Source organism: Halichoeres trimaculatus, unplaced genomic scaffold (assembly GCF_033239565.1).
Source record: "Halichoeres trimaculatus isolate MK-OKI-2021-1 unplaced genomic scaffold, fHalTri1.1 fHalTri1_scaffold_3, whole genome shotgun sequence".
NCBI lineage: Eukaryota > Metazoa > Chordata > Actinopteri > Labriformes > Labridae > Halichoeres > Halichoeres trimaculatus.
In genome coordinates this window covers 1,195,551-1,215,102 of record NW_027437181.1, presented here as the reverse complement: position 1 = coordinate 1,215,102, position 19,552 = coordinate 1,195,551, and the positions used below count along the sequence as shown (strand labels likewise).

Sequence of the window (19,552 nt, the reverse complement as noted above, 5' to 3'; positions counted from 1 at the left end):
GCTCTGGCCTGCTACAGATGAAAATTAGCATTATGGCTAACCCAGGCATATTTACATTGATGCTGTGCTGAAATGTTCATTAATATCCACTGGCCCTTTCAATAAGTAAATAAATAGATAAATAAATTAAAAATATATATATTGTTTTTCACCAGACTGAAGTATAAATGGGTAATTTGGCTTTTAAATTACTGAAAATGAAGTGAAAATGTAATATGTGAAAGCAGGGAGTAATTTTTTTTTTTTTTTTTTTTTTAATTAATTTTTTTTATTCAATGTAAAAAAAATTTTTTTAGAAATATTATAATTATTTAATTATTTAATAATTAAAAGGTAGCGTTTTTATTTTAGTTTTATTTTTCGAATTCTGACACATGTATGGTCACGTGACTTTTATTTTCCCCTCTGATGTTGAGCACGTGAGCAGCGTGTTGTCCTCGCGGCGCTGTCATTCGCCGAGCACACGTTCACTGAGTTGAGTCTAATTATCCGCAGAGCAGACTTCATAAATATGACCTCTCACCGCAGACAGGTGTTGATTTTGTGACATTTCGTACAGGCTGTCAGTCCACATCATGGCGTTTTCCCTGGTGAGTCACAAACCAGGTCCAGCTGGTGAATTTTATCAGTTTAGACCAAAACCTGACCTTTAGTTTGACACAGAGCCTCCTCCTCCTCCAGTCCTGCCCCAGACCAGCCGAGGGACCGAGAATAACGGCCATTAACTCACTCTCTGTGCTCTCTCTCTGGGTTAGGCCTTGACCTCTCTTGTGGTTTCCTCCTGCAGAGAAACGACCCCCGCAGGCCGGACAGCCCAGACTCCGAGTCTCCGGCCCTGTCCACCTGCAGCAACGCGGAAATCTTCCGCAGGATGAACACCATGCTGGGCAACGCTCTGGACTTCACCGGCGTGTGCACCACCCCCAACAGCACCAAGGGAAAGTCCGACCTGCTGTGTGGTAAAGTCATTACATACAAACATTTATCCCTCAGTCTGCAGCAGGTGGAGCAGAAACACCAGTGAAACTGTTAATGGTGGATGGACTGGGTCTAAAACCAAAACCATGTGACACATCTCCTCCTAGCAAGAGTCAAACTGTTGGTTATCAACTTCATGAGTGATCTTAAAACAGTCTCACTTTTATATTTTTCTCTTTTTACAACTGACAGATTAAAATAAGATTATTAGCAGCAAAATAAAAAATTTCTTGAATACTAATCCTCATTATCAGTGTAAGACCTGACCACAGAATCCATTGATAACAAAGTGCCTCTGACAAAACTACAACAGCTAGCTGTTAGCAGTGAGATATTAGCTATATTCTCATTCTTGAAGAGAATTATTTCATATATTTTTTAATAATGATAATTGATGGAGGATATTGGAGCTAAAGTGGCCAAAAGAAAAAGGAAACTAGAGCAGAAGAAGCTAAATGTCTTTGAAAATGGGTGAAAGTGCTCATGGGAAATGAAGTCTTTATCCTGTAGAAACACTAGCTCTTTCAGATCATCCTTAAAATGGCTAAATGCAGTTTCAAATCAGTGCTGAAAGGTTGCAAACAAGAAAATTCAAAGTCTGACTTCTTTTAAAAAATAAATTAAGCTCTTTTATTTTAAGAGCCACACTTTTAAAAATGTATGTTATCTGTCTTTGAGCACAAAATCTGCTTTTCAAATCAAAACACCATCAAATATCTAGTTTAAATTATTATCCACTACATAGGTTGACTAAATATTTGAAGTTATACTTGAATGATCAAAGCTAATTATTAAAAATTAATTTACAACTGTCCTTAAGTTTCCTGTCATTCCTATCACATTTACACAAAATATTAAATATAAAGCATTACAGGCTCTTTTAAGGTTTGTACTCAGAGGAAGTTACATACTTTGGTCGGCTACAACTGGCACAGATCAGTGAGTTTTTCCCTTAATATCAGTGATTTTAACTCTGTTTTTATTGATTTTAACTGGTCAGGCTGAAGGGTTCAGATCCTTAAGTAACTGAAAAAAAGAATATAATTTAAAAACACAAATATGATTAAAAATGGGGAATTAAAAGTCTTTTCTTTTATGCTAACAGTCTGGATGGTAGCGTGCATATGTGCTGAGTAATGGTGGGTGAAAGGCTGAGTTTCATGGTGTTTTTAAATGTTCAATTAAAAAGGTACTGCACTAACATCAACTTTTACGTTCTTAGTGATCATAAAAGTTTAGTTTCACTGCATGAAATGGTCTAAAACATTGAACAAAAGTGTTTTTTTTATGTGTATATGATGGAAATGTGTTGAGTGATCCCTAAATTAAAGGTTCAATGACATAAAGATTATTTACCAACATGATGCTGCTGTAAAATCAGCATTTACTGCTTAAAGGTTATTATTTTATACTCAGTTCAGTCATTCAATGGAAAAAACTAAAATCTTATCAGGTAATTTTGTCTTATTCTAAGTAAAATTTGTCTTAACACACTTGATATGAGCCACAGTCCCCTGATCAGTACCGAAAAAATGTCTGATTTAAAGTTGTTTAAAGACAAAAATAAGGTCTGAATTAGTTGATTAATACCAGTAACTTTTCTCTTTTTCCATTTGTACAGTTTTTCACCTGTTACAGCAATTCAGACCTCATTTTTGTCTTTAAATAACTTGAAATTAGACATTTTTTTATTGGACTGATCAGACTTTTTGATTTTAATGAGACAAATTTTACTTTTTACTTTTTTACCTCTTGTAAGTTACTAAGACAAAATGAGGTCTGAATTTTTTGTAACAAGAAAAAAAATCAGCAAATGAATCAAGAGAAAAATTCCTTGTATTAAGACATTATTCTAATTTTTTCTTTCCTACAATGTTTTTATTTAATTTTTGGCACCAGAGGCTTACATATGCATACATTATTAAAATTAAAATGACTTGAAAATAAATAAATAAATTAATAAAAAAATAAGTGATAAGCTAACAAAATAAAAAGGAAAAAAAACATTTTCTCATCATTGATAATGATAAAAATAATAAAAAAATAAAATAAATATAGAAATTAAATAGATATGTACATAGAGTAATATTATAGACATTACTTTTGTTTTAAGCCAATTTATTAAGCAAATTTTTCTTGTTTCATTGGCAGATTTTTTTCACCTGTTACAGCAATTCAGACCTTTTTTTCCTTTTTTTTCATTAAAAAACTTAAAATAAGATTTTTTTTATTGGACTGATAAGGCTCCTTTTGATTTTAATGAGACAATATTAACTTCTTACTTTTTACCTTTTGTAAGTTATTAAGACAAAATGAGGTCTGAATTTTTTTTTAACAAGAAAAAAAATCTGTAAATGAAACAAGAGAAAAATAACTTGAATTAAGGCATTATTCTAGTTTTTTTTGCCCACTTTTTTATTTCTGGCACTAGAGGCTTACATTAGTGAAAGTGAAATTATTTCTAAATAAATAAATTGGTGATAAGCTAAGAAAATAAAATTGAAAAAAAAATTCTTATCATTGATAATGATAAAAATAAAAAAATAAAATAAAATGGATATAGAAATAAAAATAGATAAATACGTAGAGTAAGATTATAGACATTACTTTTGTTTAAGCATTTTTTTCTTTTTTCATTTCCAGATTTTTTTTCACCTGTTACAACAATTCAGACCTCATTTTTTTCTTTAAAAAACTTGAAATTAGACATTTTTTCTGGACTGCTCAGGTGAATGTGGCTCATATCAAGTATTAAAGGACACTTTTTACTGAAAATAAGACAAAATCACTGGATAAGATTTCAGTTTTTTGCAGTGTTCCCCATAAACAGCCTTCTGTACTTCCTGTGACTGAATCAGCACTTAGGTGATATTTATGTGTTCATACTTTCAGTTTTGAGGATGTGACTTGTTTATGATCCCGTGTTTGCTGCGGCTCAGTCGACTGTTTCCTCTGCTGCTGTTCACTGATTGCATTTTAATTATGGCTCCACATTTAAACCAGAAAGTCATTAAAGGATGTCTGTAAAGTACCACAGCAGTTGTAAACTTAAACTCTCCTCCTTTGAGAACACGTCCCGTCCTGGTTGGAGCCAGTTTCTCCGTCTTTAAACCTTCCTCACTTTGTCATTAACATTCTGCTGCCAACAGCTGATTCATGCTGCATCGCTGCTCTGCAGCATTGCAGCACTTCTAAGTGTTTCCTTTTTTTTTTTTTTTTGGACCCCAAGAGTGAGATTTGCCAAGATTTCAGCTCAGCGCAGCGCCTGCGTTGTCCTTGAACTGTTAATTTCCTCCAGTGAAGTCTGCTCATGTTTCTCCTCGCAGGAGTTTCAGACAGGAGAGTTTGAACACGTGTGTTTGAGGCGGTATCTTGGTGCAAACTGATGTGAACTTGTGCTGTGGCCTCTCTGCCCTGACAGCCGGCTTGTTGTGCTGAATCAGGGCTGTAGCTGGACGCTGGGCGCTGGACGCTGGATGCTGGACGCCGTCCAGGCCTGGAGAGGGAAGGGAGGAGCTGGCTTTGCAAATCTCCCCGTCCTCAACATCTGATCAGTCAGCTGCTTCTGCCACGATGGCTCTGAGTGCTTGTTTTCCTCCCACTCTGTGTGTGTGTGAGTGTGTGAGCAGAAACAGGCAGAGTGTGTGCTGTGGATGTTTAGCTCCAGTTATTTCAGCATCTTTGAGTTTAGAGTTGTTTTTAAATCAAGTCTGCTGAGTCATTCACTCCCATCTCCCATGCTGCCTCTCAGCACGCTGCTGTGGCTCTGCCCCTCGCCTCCTCCCCTCCCCGCGCCTCCTCCCTCCTCCCTCCCTCCTGCCTCTCAGTCAGCGCGTTCAGGAACAAGCCCAGACAGAGTGAGCTGAACGCGGGCAGAGCTGGCAGCCGTCTTCCCACCGCCTGGAGACGAGCTGCGCCCACAGAGAGGGGAGTCCTTCCAGCAACAAGCCAATCGCTCCGACAGGAATTTTTCATTACACAGTTGTTAGGCAAGGCAGCGGGAGGTGGGGGAGCTGATGTCATTAGCAGGGGTGTGCGAGTGCATCAGCAGCCATGTCACATGCTGCTAGGTGGGTCAGTGATGCGGACGGAGATGCATGGCAGTTTCACCGAGCACAGAGGCAGCAGGTTAGCTCGGGGGTCGAGGGATAACTGAGATAACTGGGAAACTTCTCTCCTCCTCCTCCTTAGCACGGCTCCTCGTGGCTCCTGCTCTGCTCCTGACCTTTTCCGTTTGATGTGGACGGAAACTCTTCCAGCTGTCTAACACTTTCTCTCCTTTCTCCGACCCGGCAGAGTCCGAGCTGGCCGCGGTGGGCAGCAGGAGGATGCTCTTCCCAAACTGCGGAGGCATGCCCGGCTCCCAGGAGATGCCGACGTCCAGGGGCCCGCCGGATGTCACAGACCTGGGCCTGGGCCTGCAGTCCCTCCGGCTCTCCGGCTGGGACAGACCCTGGAGCAGCCAGGACTCGGATAACCACCCTTCCCCCTCGCAGGTCCAGACCAGCTCCCCCTCCAGTGAGTACCAGACTTTAACCCTCCTCTCCGTCAGTTTAGCAGCAGCCCTGGGTGAGGTGGGAGTCTCACCCCGGCTGGCCGTGTCGTCCATGAGCTGCTGCGCCTCATTTGTTGGTTTTGTGGCGAGCAGCGGTCTGTGTGGGAGCACGCTGTAGCGTCACAGGGGAGGATGATGTAGCAGTTTTGCTTTGCAGCATCTCTCGCTGAGCTGTGAGCACAAAAACAACCCAGAGGCTGTTTTCACTTTCCTGTCAGAGCCTCTGAGGCGGATTAAAGCCGTTTCCTCCGTGTTTCACCTGTTGATCAAACTGATGATGACAGGATGAGGAGTTTCAGCTCAGTGTGTGTTTGGTTTGGACTCAAAACGTGTAACGTTAACCACCCACAGCGTTAGAGACGAGCGTGTATCTCTGCAGACTGAGCCCGTGCCCCACTTCTCACCACACACCCAAACACAAACTGTTTCTTCATTTAGACCAAACTGGGCCCGACACAAACTGGGCCAGAGCTGCGAGCGCGGCCTACAGCCGGGTAATCCCCAGAGCCTCATGCTCGCCGGCGCAGGCCGCACAGTTCACGCCTGTGGCTGCTGGCGGCTGAGTCATGGGCTCGTCCAGAGGAGGGAAGATGCTCGTTAATACGTGAGGAATTGCTGTATCTGAACTTTGTTTAGCCGAGGTGTTGATGGATGGACGGCGTTCAGCCTCTTTAATAAGATTGTTTCAGATTAATTTGAAGATGACGAGCCCAAAACCTCACATTGAAACTGAAAGTGCTTCGAGCTTCGAGGCGTTTTGGGCGTCTCTTGGCTCGCACACAGAGTCCCCTCTTTAACATGATAATTCCTAAACTTTAATCAGGTCTCACAAATCGATGTGGGTCTGTAGATTCAGCTCAAAAACTCAGTTTTCTTCACTTTGCTCTTTTTGAAGCAGCTTTTCTGTTTTAGCTAATGGGTGTGAAAGGAAAGCTGCGTTCACAAACGTCCCCAAGAGTTCAGGTCCTGGAAGGTTCAAGAAGGTCCTCAAGTCCATTCTGGTCTCCACTACACACTGGAAAACCTGAAACCTTATCAAGTGTTTTTGTCTTATTTCCATTAGAAATGTCTATTTTTTAAGACTTCAAAAAAACTTACAATCTGTCTGATTTTGAGTTATCTAAAGACAAAATGAGGTCTGAATTTCTGTTAAAAGTAAAAAAAAAAAAAAAAAAAAAAACTGCCAATGCATCAAGAAAAAAATCACTTGTATTAAGACATTATTCTGGTTTATTTATTTTTTAATTTCCACTCTTTTTATTTAATTCTTGGCACTAGAGGCTTACATTAGTAAAATAAAATGAAATTTAAACATAAAATAAATTAAAAATAAATTAGTGATAAGCTAACAAAATAATGATGGACTAATAATGGAAAAAACATATTTTCTTATTGTTGATAAAAAAATAATAATACAAAATTTAGATGGGTATATGAATTAAAAAAAAGATTCATAGAGTTAGATTATGAGGTCTGAATTTTTTGTAACAAGTTAAAAAAAAATCTCAAAAGAAAAGTTACTTGTATTGAGACAATATTCTGTTTTTTGGGCTTGTTTTTTCCCAGGCTGTTTTTGTTAAAAGTGTGGCACTAGAGGCTTACATTAGTGAAATAAAATGAAATTTAAACATAAAAAAAGAAATTAGTGATAAGCTAACAAAATAAAATGGAAAAAACAAACATTTTCTTATCAAAGATAAAAATAAAAATAATGAAAATAATTTAAATTTTAATTGAATATAGAAATGTAAATAGATTTTTAAATGGGGTAAAATTATAGACAACTTTTGTCTTAAGCAAGTTTTTTAACACATTTTTCTTGTTTCTTTGGCAGATTTTTTTAACTTGTTTTACCTACAGGTTGTCCCGCTGCATGTGGTTGACAGTAGTTTCAGAAACAAAATGAGGGGATTTATTTTTGAACACTGCAAAAAACTGAAACCTTATCAAGTGTTTTTGTCTTTTTTTCAGTAGAAAATGTCTTTTGAGACTGAATACGAGCCACATTTACCTGAAAATTGTCGTATTTCAAGTTATTTACAGACAAAATGAGGTCTGAATTTCTGTACATGTGAAAAAAATCTAAAAAAAAAGTTACTTGTAATAAGACATTATACTGTTTTTTTTGTTTTTTTATTTCCAATTTTTTTTGTTGAAGTTTTGGCACTAGAGGCTTCCATTAGTGAAATAAAAATGACATTTAAAAATAAATTAAAAAATAAATAAATTAGTGATAAACTAACAAAATAAAATGGAAAAAAACAAATATTTTCTTATCATTGATAATAATAAAAATAAAAAAATGTAAATGGATTTATAAATAAAGATATAAAAAGATATTTGGCACTAGAGACTTACATTAGTGAAAAAAAATTGCATAAATTAAATAAATAAATTAAAAATTTTAGTGATAAGCTTAAAAAAATATAAAAAAATATTTTCTTATCAATGATAGTGATTCAAATAATTAAAAAAAATGAAATAGATATAGAAATAAAAATTGATATATAAATAGAGTAAGATTAAAGACATTATTCTTGTTTTAAGCAAATTTTCAAGAAAATTTTTCTTGTTTCAGTTTTTTTTTTTTTACTTGTTCAGCAATTCAGACCTCATTTTATCCATAATAACTTGAAATCAGACAATTTTCTGGACTGATCAGTTGAATGTGGCTCATATCAGGTATAATAAGACACTTTTTTCTTAAAATAAGTCAATCATTTGATAAGGTTTCAGTTTTATCCAGTGAAGAGGAGCTAAATCAGTTTCTTTCAGCCTAACCTGGAACGTTCAGAGCTTTAGGAGCCTCTGATTTACTGACCCCAAACAGGAGAGTCTCTTTTCCAGGAGGAGCTGACTGTGGTTGATTGAAAAGTTTAAGATTTTAGTTAAAGAAATCTGAGTTTGCAGTTTAGTCTTCCTCTCTGCAGCTGCATGACACAGCTCTGTAAACGCCGCTCTTCTCCTCCAGGAGCTAAAGGAGCTACAGGACGGCGTCTCTGCTCTGTCGGGTCACCCTGAGTCTGTAAACACTGTAACCGTCCTCTGTCCTCAGTGCTAGGTATCCTCAACAGCCCCTTCAGTAACCTCCTGGGGAAGCCCCCGGGCTACCTGCCCCCGGACTCCATGAGCATCACGGCCGATTTCCTGGAGAAGTTCCCCAGCATGGCCCGCATGGCCAACCGCCTGGACTCCAGCTCCTTCCTGGACTCCCGCTCCAGCAGTCCTGAGGACTCCGAGACCAGCGGCTTCAGCTCCGGCTCAGACCACCTCTGTGACGTCCTGGTAAGAAGAATGAGAGATTTTTGCCCAGCCCTGACTCTGAGCCCGTTAGCCAATCTCACCAAATCCTAGCTAACGTGTTTAAGTGTTGCTGTGTTAATGTTCCACACTCGTCTTTTCTAAGTCGCTGGTCGTGTTGCGGTGACTCCACCTCTGACGTGGATCTGTCTGACCCTCTTTCAGTCCAACCTGAGGATCTCGCCCCCCTTGCCGTACCTGGCCTCCAACATGCAGAAGGATCTCCTGCGTCTGGGCTCTCGTCTGGACCCCCAGGACTCCAGCTCTCCTCTGACCCCACCGACCAGTGCCGGCTCCGCCTCCTCCGCCATCTCCCGCCGCTGGCGCACCGGTTCCCCGTGGCCCGGCGCCGACGTGCTGGACCAGTCGGACGACGTGTTCAGCATCGAGAGGGAGGCGCGTCTGCACCGACAGGCTGCAGGTACGACCCTCGGCTCTGAGTCTGTGTGAACTTTGTGATCCTCCTCCAGCCGCAGCAGATCAGCTAACGACCTTTGACCTTTGACCTTTCTCCCTCTGGACTCTGAAGCTGTGAACGAGGCCACCTTCACCTGGAGCGGCCAGCTGCCCCCCAGGATAAACAAGGACCCTCTGTACTCCTGCAAAGTCTTTCTAGGCGGCGTGCCCTGGGACATCACTGAAGGTAAGTTCAGCTTTAAGTTTTTACTCTGAGGAAACTTTCAGACTTTACAGACTTTCATAAATCATCTGTGAGGGTTACGAAGCAACACAAGCAAAATAAAGTTTGTTAAAGGGATTTAAACTCATTCAACTTCAACATGTGGTACATCCTGACTCTTTCTACAGGAACAAGATAAAGTTTCCTAAATTAACTCTGTAATAATCTGCATCAACATTTAACAAAGTTAGTTTTTATTCCCTCTAGTTTAAGGGTGTTCAACCTGTGGCTCTTTGACTCCTCTGCAGCGGCTCCTTGTAGCTTTAAAACATTTATTGAAATAAAGAATTTCTATTTTTCTCAGATGGTATAAATAACTAAAGACATGGGCAGTGAATAGAATTGTGCATTAATATTTTTTTGAACTAAATATGCATCATATCTGTCAATAAAGCTTTTACATTTTTTTTTTTTGTTTTTTGCATTTTTTTTAAACTTTTTGCAAATTTTTTTAATTTTGTTTTTTTGACATTTTTTCACATATAGATAAGTAAAAAGGTTATTTTTTTATATATTTCAAAGCAATATTTGAAATTGCAAATTTCAAAGATTTTCACATTTTTTTTATTTAAATTCTTTTTAAGTTTTGCAATTTTTTTTAATTTAAAATATTTTAGAAATTAAATTTTTTATTTTTTTGTTAAATTTATAACACTGGAAAATGTATGAAATTTGTTTTTTGCAAACTTGTGCACATTTTGTAAATTACAATTTTTTTTTTTTTTTAACAAATTATTGAAATTTCATTGCTTGTGCAAATTTATTTAAGTAATGACAAACAAAATTTACTTTTCTTAATATAAGCAAATTTATTGAAATAAAAAAAAATCAGACATCACATTTACAGTTTTATAAACACAAACAATTTTTTAGACAATTATTCAATAGATTTTAACAATGTTTTGTGTTTTAAACATTGTTTTTGTTTTTATTGTGAAGATACAGTAGATTTTGTGGCTCCTCAATGACTTTAATCCAGGTGAGCTGAGGAAAAATGTCTCTTATAAGAATAAAGGATGCAGACTGCTGGTTTAGTTTGAGATGAAATTCATTGTGTGAAAAAAAAAGATGAAATCAACAAATGTTGAGCAGTTTCAAACCAGTTCTCAAACGTGTTTCTTGATAAAAGTGGAGGTCTGATTGTAGATATATTGTGTGTTCAGTTTAGCTACTTCTAAATTTTACTTAAAGTTTTGTATAAGTGGTTAATGTGGAGATAAACTCAAACCAACTTCTCCAGTCGTCCTCAAACACATCAATTTAGTGTTGATGTACAAGTCATTTTTTCCAAAACAAAAGTATCATTCACACACATCATTTTTAACAAAAACCACCTGGTCTCATCCTCGGGTCAGTACGATTTGTGACGTCCTCTGTCGTCTGATTCCCTCCTCCTCTTCTCTCTGGTTTTAGCCGGTCTGATCAACACCTTCAGCGGATACGGTCCTCTGACCGTGGAGTGGCCCGGTAAGGATGGGAAGCACCCTCGCTGTCCTCCCAAAGGTAACGTGGCTAAAGGTAACGACGGGCTGGTAGGAGTTTTTTCCTTCAGGGTTTTAGGGTGGCACGGTGGGAGCACGGTGGGAGCACGCGGGGGCTGGTGAGTCTGTTTCCTGCAGCTGAAAGGTGGTTTTAGTGAAACCAACAAACACGGTGACAGGAGATGAGTTTCCTCTCTGTAAGTTAGACTCTGGGAACGTGTTTGCACCTGATTTTCCTGTTTTTCCCGCTCAGAGTAAATATTCAGTCAGCGTCTGCTTTCCTGGTGTCAAACTTCTGGCTTATTAACGTGCAGTAGGGACGCACCGATCCAGCTTTTCTGGTCCCGATACCTGGGCTGTGATACTGAACCTGATCCGATATCAGTGTTAAATAAAAACCTGCATGCTCTACTATAAGTGTTTGAATGTTTAACAGCAGCTTGGTTAAAAAATGCTCCAGAATTTACAGAAATAACTGATTGATTGTAAAATTTTATACCCCGTTGACTAAATGATAGTCTAGCCCAGGGGTCTGCAACCTGCAGCTCTTTGACTCCTTGTATTTTAATATTTTGAATTTCAATTTTTTTACATTTAAAAAAAAAAAAAAATTATAAAAAGGTCTTACTTATTATTGAAATTTAAACATATTTATTGATTTTTTTTTTTTATTTCTGCAATTTTTTCCAATTAATTTAAATTCTATTTTTGGGGAAAAAATCTTTTTAAAACAAATTACAATTTTTGAGAATTAAGCAATTTTTTGAATGTGCAATTTTTTAAATTATTTTTCACAAAATTTACAGAATTTTTCCAAATCTTTGAAAATTTTTGGAATTTTAAAAAAAAATATTTTTGGAATAAAAATTCCTCAACTTTTTAAAACCTCATAAATTTTGCACATTTTCTTTCTTAATTGATTTTTTTTTTTAATTTATGTGTTTTATTTTACTTATTTATACATTGTTTTCCTTTATGGTTAATATAAAGTAGTTTTTGTGTCTCCTGAATGACTTTAATCCAGCTGAGCTGAGGTAAAACGGCTCCTATGAAAGTAAAGGTTGCAGACTCTTGGTTTAGCCTTAGTGTCAAGTTTGGACCGGTCCTTTCCCATGGACACCTGATCCAGCTTTGAGGAGATCGGAGCTGATACCAGGATGAAATCAGTGCATCTTTACTGTGCAGTGTCATTTTTATCACTTTATGATTCAGTTACTGAAGAGATGAACCTGATGAAGCGTTGTCCTCACATCAGAGACTTTTTGGCTGCGTTTTTACGCTCCTGCTGCCTGACGTTAAATCCTCTCTGAATCAGTGACTGTGTAGATCCAGAGACCTGGGTCTGGATCCAGACCTTAAAGCTGGTGTCGGCGTGTCTTCCTGTATCTAAAGCGCTCTGCTTCACCTTTCCAGGCTACGTTTATCTGGTGTTTGAGAACGAGAAGTCAGTCCGAGCGCTGCTCCACGCCTGCTCCCAGGACCCCTTCCACCCCGAGGACAACAGAGAGTACTACTTCAAGATGTCCAGCCGCCGCATGAGATGCAAGGACGTGAGTCGTGGACGCCGTCTTAGCTTTAACTTCTCTTCTTTGAGTTTTAAAGACTCGTTGAATCAGATTTCACTCACTGTTTTTTACTCGGCGTGTCCCTCTGGTGTCACAGGTGCAGGTGATTCCCTGGGTCATCTCCGACAGTAACTACGTGCGCTGTCCCGCTCAGCGTCTGGACCCCAGTAAGACGGTGTTTGTTGGCGCGCTGCACGGCATGCTGAACGCCGAGGCGCTGGCCAGCATCATGAACGACCTGTTCGGAGGCGTCATGTACGCCGGCATCGACACGGACAAACACAAGTATCCCATAGGTGAGTCACGCTGCGTCTTGTGTAGAGACGTTTTGTTCACTCTGCAGATAAATCAGATTGATTTAAGGAAGGTAAGACAAACTTTTGGTGCTTTCAAATCTAAGACTTCAGCTCTGAAAAGATCCCTTCCTGTTTATGGTCATTTTTCTTTTTTTAAACAGTTTTTTTTGACATTTTACACCGATAAACCATCTGTACCATTCAGCACAGCTTCATCAATATAACATCTTTACAGAAACGTCAGATATGAGCAGATAAAACATCAGATTTCACTTTAAATCTGTAGCTTTTGTAGCTTTAATAAAAATATTATTAATTAAAGAATTGTTATTTTTCTTACAGAGGGTTTTGATGATTAGAGACGCTGACGCTAAATAAAATCCTGTGTGCAGAACCGACCAAGTATGCAGTTTAAAATAGTCTTGAGAGGGAGAAAAATGACAAAACCACAATCACACAAAAGCTAATTAAGGTTATAAACGGCCAAAAACTCCCTTGATTGTCACCTCCACAAAATCTGTCTGAGTGGATTTGACATATTTAACCCAGTTACTCCACAGTTTAAGTTTTAGCAGACGAAAACAAAAAGAAACCCTTCAGTAAATACAGATTTTTACATTAGCAAACAACAAAAAAAATGTCACCAAATTCAAATATTCTTCCCAAACCCTTTAATTTTTTGCAATTTTGTTAAGTTTCTATTTTTTTGTAATTCTTTAAAAATCCAAATACTTAATGAATTTTTGCAAATTTTTGAAATCTCAAATTTCGCAAGATTTTTTTATTGTATTTTTTTTAAAATGCAAAAATTTTGAAATTTCATTTAGTTTTGGAATTTTTGCAAAATTTTAAATTTAATTTTTTTTTTTTTAAATTTCAAAATTCTGAATTTTTGCAAATTTTTGGCAATTTCTGCAAATATATTTAAAATAATAAAGTAAGAAATTATTTATACAAATTAATAAATTAAAAAATCTGGTTTGGATAATTACTCACTATATTTTATCTTCGTACAGATTTTTTTTCCACACTTTTTAGTTTTTATTTTGAAGATAAAGTAGATTTTGTGGCTCTGGATTAACTTTAATCTGTGTGAGCTGAAAGTAAAGGTTGCAGACCCCTGGTCCAACTTAATAAAAATAAATCTTTGGTCTATGTGTCTTTTTCCAAAATAAAGCGATGGATTTGTTTAGCACACAAAAGGCACAAATCTCTCAGTATTTGTTCTCTGCGGGTGAACTGATGACTCATGGGAAAAGATCCTAAAATAATAGAAAGAGGGTTCATTCAAAGATCATTTTTTTGATTGCTTTTCCAACTTCCTCCCAAAACACTTTAACTTTGCAACATTGACACCTGCGATGTAATATTGTCCTCTTTTCTTTCACACATGTTCTGCACCAACCTGGGATAAAACTGTCATATTTATTTAATGTAACTGGTGTAATGTACGTTTGCATTGTCCATTTGTAACAGTCTTGCGCTGTGTCTGAAATGGCATACTAACGTACTACTCATACTAAGTATGACGTCAAAAATAGTATGTAGTGCGTTCACATTAAATAGTATGAAAAGATTGTGTGAGCGAGAAATACCCGGATGTATACTATATCGGTAAAAACTGTAAGTATGGGAGGTGGGCATACTAGTCGCACTGACACGCCCCATAATGCATTGCGAGCCCCGTATTTATAAACGTAAATACAGAATGAGATGACAAGATGAGAAGCGACTAAAATGGACTGAGCTCTACAGGGAAACCTAAACGTAAGTACAAAGAAATAAAGTGCCTGAGGCGACTGACGGATCGTCTTCGGCGTCTGCGAGCAGTAAACATTTTTTAATTTTTTGAAGAGTGACGAATTCGTCTTGAGACCGGTGTTAGCTAAAAATCATCCACTAGCGAACTTCCCGTTTTCAAAATAAAAGCACCCTTTATTATCTCCTTTAAGTTCTTTGATGCTTTTGTAAATTGGGCTCTTGTTTTGAAGTTTCTTCGATAGCATATTGGCGCTCTTAACAGAATGTCCGAAATGTCAAAATTAAATTTGTATCCGTGCGTTTTGTGGCCCAAATGACCACATTTTGGTTTCTACGTGATGACTTTCTCGCCTAAAATGTTCTTAAAACTTTCAAATATGGAGAATCAACAGAGATATTTGATAGCCTGGTGTGCTTCCATAGACTTATGTGTGCTTCCAATTTTTGTTGTCGGAGGTTTTGAAATGCATCATGGGAAACTGAGTAGTATACTACAGTGTAAACGGTTGGCACTCTAATCATACTTATAGTATGTAGTTACAGTATATACACAACGACCATGTAGTATGTAGTATGTTAGTATGACATTTAGGACACAGTCTTAATCTTGAATTCAGTGTGCGCTTTAGTTCAAATTGATTTCCAGTCATCTGGGGAAAGTTCTTCCCCCCTTTGCTTTAACTTTTCGTAGATATTAGTTTTTCTGAGTCTGACTCTAAGGGATCTGAATGTGGTCATTTTTGATTTGTTCGTTGTTCAAAGGCAACATGTTTTTAATGTAGCTTGCAGAAAAATCCTCTCCTGTCCTCCTCATGTCTTTTTAAAACGGGAAATGAGGATCAGGTGTTCTGGGAAATGACATTAAGACACAAACTGACTTTTCTCTGGTGTTTATGTTCAGCACGCTGAGCTACAGGGACTAAAATCAGCTGTTACACAGTGAACTTCCTGTGAATTTGATCTGACCTGTGTGTGTGTGTGTGTGTGTGTGTGTGTGTGTTCAGGCTCTGGACGTGTCACTTTTAACAATCAGCGCAGTTACCTGAAGGCTGTGTGTGCAGCGTTTGTTGAAATCAAAACCCCCAAGTTTACAAAGAAGGTGAGAGAAAACTCATTTTTTATTCTGTTTTTTTTTTTCAAACTGTAGAAAACTCAGATCTTTGTGTTTTAGTTCAGATTATTAAAGGAAACATCCGTAAAGTTTTAGTTTGTGTCTCCTCCCTCAGGTCCAGATCGATCCCTACCTTGAGGACTCCATGTGTCAAGTTTGCCTTCGCCAACCTGGGCCTTTCTTCTGCAGAGACCAGGTCTGTTAGACCACATCATCAGCTCCTCACATCTTCAGCACGCGCTGCAGGAAACACACGCTGTAAAAAAAAAAAAGATATTTAATGTGCAGAGTTTAAAACACACAGTAAACTTTGATCTGCAGCTGTTGAAACAGTAAAAATGAAAATGACTCATATCAAACAGTGAAGTTTAATACTCGAGTAAAACTCAATGTTTCATCAGTTAACGACCAGTGCAGTCCAGGTGATTTTACCTGGATTTCTGCTTTTCTTTTCTTTTCTTCATTTCTTTTCTTTTTTCAATTTATTAATTGTATAAATAATTTCTCACTTTATTTTAAATATGTGCGCAGAAATTTGTAAAAAATTGCAAAAAATTCAAAATTTTGAATTTTAAAACTTTGCAAGAAGACAAAAAATTAAAATTAAAATTTTACATAAATTCTTAAACTAATTGAAGTTTCTAAATTTTTGCAATTATTTTAAAGTTAGTTTTAAAAAATTCTGTCAAATTTTGAGATTTCAAAAATTTGCAAAAATTTTGAATTTTGAAAGTTTGCAAGAAGACAAAAAATTAAAATTAAAATTTTGCAAGAAGACAAAAACTAATTGAAATATCTAATTTTTTTGCAATTATTTTGAAATTAGTTAAAAAAAAATCTGGCAAATTTTGAAATTTTAAAAATTTGCACAATTCAAAATTTTGAATTTTAAAACTTTGCAAGAAGACAAAAAATTAAAATTAAAGTTTTGCGAAAATTCTTAAACTAATTGAAATTTCAAAATTTTTGCAATTGTTTTAAAATTAGTTAAAAAAATTGGGCAAATTTGAGATTTCAAAAATTTGGAAAAATTCATAAAGTATTTAAATTTTTGAAAAAAATTACATTTTTTATTAATGTAACAAAATTGCAAAAAATTAAAGTGTTTGGAAAGAATATTTGAATTTGAAGATATTACTTTTTTTGTTGTTTGCTCATGTCTTGCCACACAGAATTTAAATCTGTATTTTCAAAAGTGTTACTTTTTGTTCACGTCTGCAAAAAGATGCTTTTGATTTATCTCGAACTTTCTGTGAAGTTTTTTATTCTTTAAAATCTCACCCTGAAGTTTTATTAAAGATTAATTAGATTAGTATCTTAACGTGCTGACCCGCTCTCTGTCGCCCCCCTCAGGCCTGCTTCAAGTACTACTGCCGCTCCTGCTGGCACTGGCAGCACTCCATGGACATCCTGAGCAACCACCGGCCCCTCATGCGTAACCAGAAGAACCGGGACTCCAGCTAGAGCGGGCGGACCCGAGCGCTCTGAAGGGCCCGTTGGAGAGCCCCTCTGCAGGGGCCGAGCTGCCCGCTGCCCGAGGAGAAGCACGGGCGCCGGACGTCCTCGCCGCGGGGACCGCACGGCGCTCCACCAGGCACTGGGGATATCACTGTAGAAAATGTTCACTTTTTGCACTTGCTCCATTTTTGCTGTTGTTCACAGTGGCACTATGCACAGTGACCTTGTTGGGAGAAACAAGGGGCCCTTCACACTTATGCATTTCCCCGACTTGTGGCCAGACGGAGAGTTGGGAGTCAGCCTAAGGGTAAGAAGTGGACGAAACGCCATTTCTCTTTTCTTTTTGTTTACATGTGTTGCATAGTGAAGAGCAATCACGCGAGTCTCATCGCCGTTCGTTGGCAGATGCCATACAGTGCCTTTAACTTTTTATTTTTCCCTCCTCCCTCCCCCCGACCCCCAGTTGGCTCCCGTTTTTTCCTGTGCAGGCCAACTGCTGTTTCTTACTTTGGGAGTTGAATGTTGGGCTTCATTTAACCAGTGGCATTTCAGACATTTTTACGCAGTTTTTTACTAATTTGTACACAAACGGTTTTAAGTCATGACATGAAAATTTTCAGCAGAATTCTACCAGGCGGCTGTTTATGGGAAACCCCCCTTTTTATTTTTCTCATGCGTTTTTTTTTTTGTCGTTTTTTCTCCTCCTCTTAATTTCGCCCTCCGAGTTTCAGCAGAACGGGCTCAGTTCTTCTTTGACCGGCTTGACTGGCCCAGTTATATTAAATGCATGTACCCATAGTCGTGGATAACCTTCAACCGGCGGCCCGTCATTCTCCAGCTGGCGATGGCGCCCGTTGAGACCTGAGTGAATGAGCGTTTGATTGTACATAGGTTTTGATTTTTGCACTTTTTAATTTGCACGTTTGGAGAGGTGGCAGTGGTTTTTAATCACTTTTGTACATCAGCAGGGGGACGCGCCGCCCGCGCTCCAACAGCTGCTTGTTTCCTGTTGAATGTAAGAACTTCCACATGGCTAACGATAAACTAACCAATCAGAGCTTGAGTAGACCCCAGCCAATCGATTCCCTGCTTTCTGATCCCGTTTTGCCTTCCTGTTCCAGTTGGACATTGATGCATAATAAGCTGTGTGCCAAAGACAAAGTGTCTTTTCTTTATCCATTAAGTTTGTCATGCTGAGCTTGTCGTCCCTTTAGCCCAGCTGCTTTTTAGAGTTTTGAAAGTCTACCTCATTGTGGTCTGCCAAGTTTGCTGCTACTTACAGTTGTGGAGTATGTTCAGATTGGGCACAATAAAGGTGTTTAAGCATTACCTGCTGCGTCTGGGCTCTTCTGTCTCACAGTGATCAGTACGAGTCTCTTTTTTTACTGTGGGTGGGCAAAAAGTCGTTCTTCCAGCTCTGGTGTTTTCTCAGGACGCTCCAGTGAGAACGTGACGCTATTTTAAGGTCAGACCTGTAGAGCAGCGGTCTTCAACCTGTGGCTCTTTGACTCCTTTGCGGTGGCTCCTTGTAGCCTTAAAAAATATCATTAAATATTTTATTTTTCTTGCAGAGGGTATTGATGATTAAAGACGGACACTAAATAAAACGCACTTTTTTTTTTACCATTAAATGCTTAATATGTAGCAAAACCTTAGCAAACAACAAAAAATGAGTTAAGCAGCATAAACCATAAATATAAAATTAAATTAAAGTACCATTTCAAAAATTTGAAATGTTTGCTAATGTATAAAAATTCATTTAAAAAATAAGTCAAATTTTTAAAATATTAAAATATTTTGCAATTTTTTGAAATTCCAAAAATATCAGGCAATTTTTGCAAATTTCTTAAATTCCAAAGATTTTTTTTGTTAAATTTTTGCAATTTTTATTTTAAATCATAAAAAAATGAAAAAAGTTAGCAAATTTTCCCAATAATCAGCGTTTTTAGATATTTTGCAAAATTTTAAAGTTTCTTCTTTTTCTGAAATTGTTACAAATTTTTGGGTTTTTTTTTTTAATAAAAAAAATTGTTTAAAATTTTGCACATTTTAGAAATTTTTAAAAAATATGTTTTGCATGTTTTTTTGATTTAAATTTTTGGATTTTTTTTTTAATCACAAAAAAAAATGAAAAAAGTTAGCAAATGTTCTCAATTACCAGGGTTCTTGAATATTTTGCAAAGTTTAAAGTTTCGTTTTTTTTTCCTGAAATTTTTGCAAGTTGTCAGAGTTGGGGTCCGTTACTCAAAAAAGTAAAGAGTTACCCGTTACTCTTTACTATTTAAAAAAAGTAGTGCCTTACACTACTTGATTACTCCATGGAAATAGTAACGAAGTTACACTACTCGTTACACTACTTTACCCTCCT

At 37.4% G+C, this 19,552-nt stretch overlaps 1 protein-coding gene across 3 annotated transcripts; it reads left to right on the top strand.

Moving 5' to 3' along the window:
* Positions 1-509: 509 nt before the first annotated feature.
* cpeb1b (cytoplasmic polyadenylation element binding protein 1b) lies at positions 510-17,673 on the top strand. Of its 3 annotated transcripts, none has more exons than XM_074666374.1 (12): positions 510-590; positions 788-959; positions 5,275-5,496; positions 8,589-8,818; positions 8,999-9,254; positions 9,363-9,476; positions 10,926-11,015; positions 12,407-12,543; positions 12,656-12,854; positions 15,620-15,714; positions 15,842-15,922; positions 17,080-17,673. In XM_074666374.1, the coding sequence occupies exons 1-12, from the start codon at positions 576-578 to the stop codon at positions 17,188-17,190; spliced, it is 1,722 nt and encodes a 573-aa protein (XP_074522475.1). In that variant the 5' UTR covers positions 510-575; the 3' UTR covers positions 17,191-17,673. The 3 variants fall into 3 exon arrangements, with proteins under 3 accessions (XP_074522475.1, XP_074522473.1, XP_074522476.1); XM_074666372.1 differs by having other exon boundaries at positions 10,926-11,030; XM_074666375.1 differs by lacking the exons at positions 510-590; positions 788-959 and adding an exon at positions 4,812-5,106 and having other exon boundaries at positions 10,926-11,030.
* Positions 17,674-19,552: the final 1,879 nt, after the last annotated feature.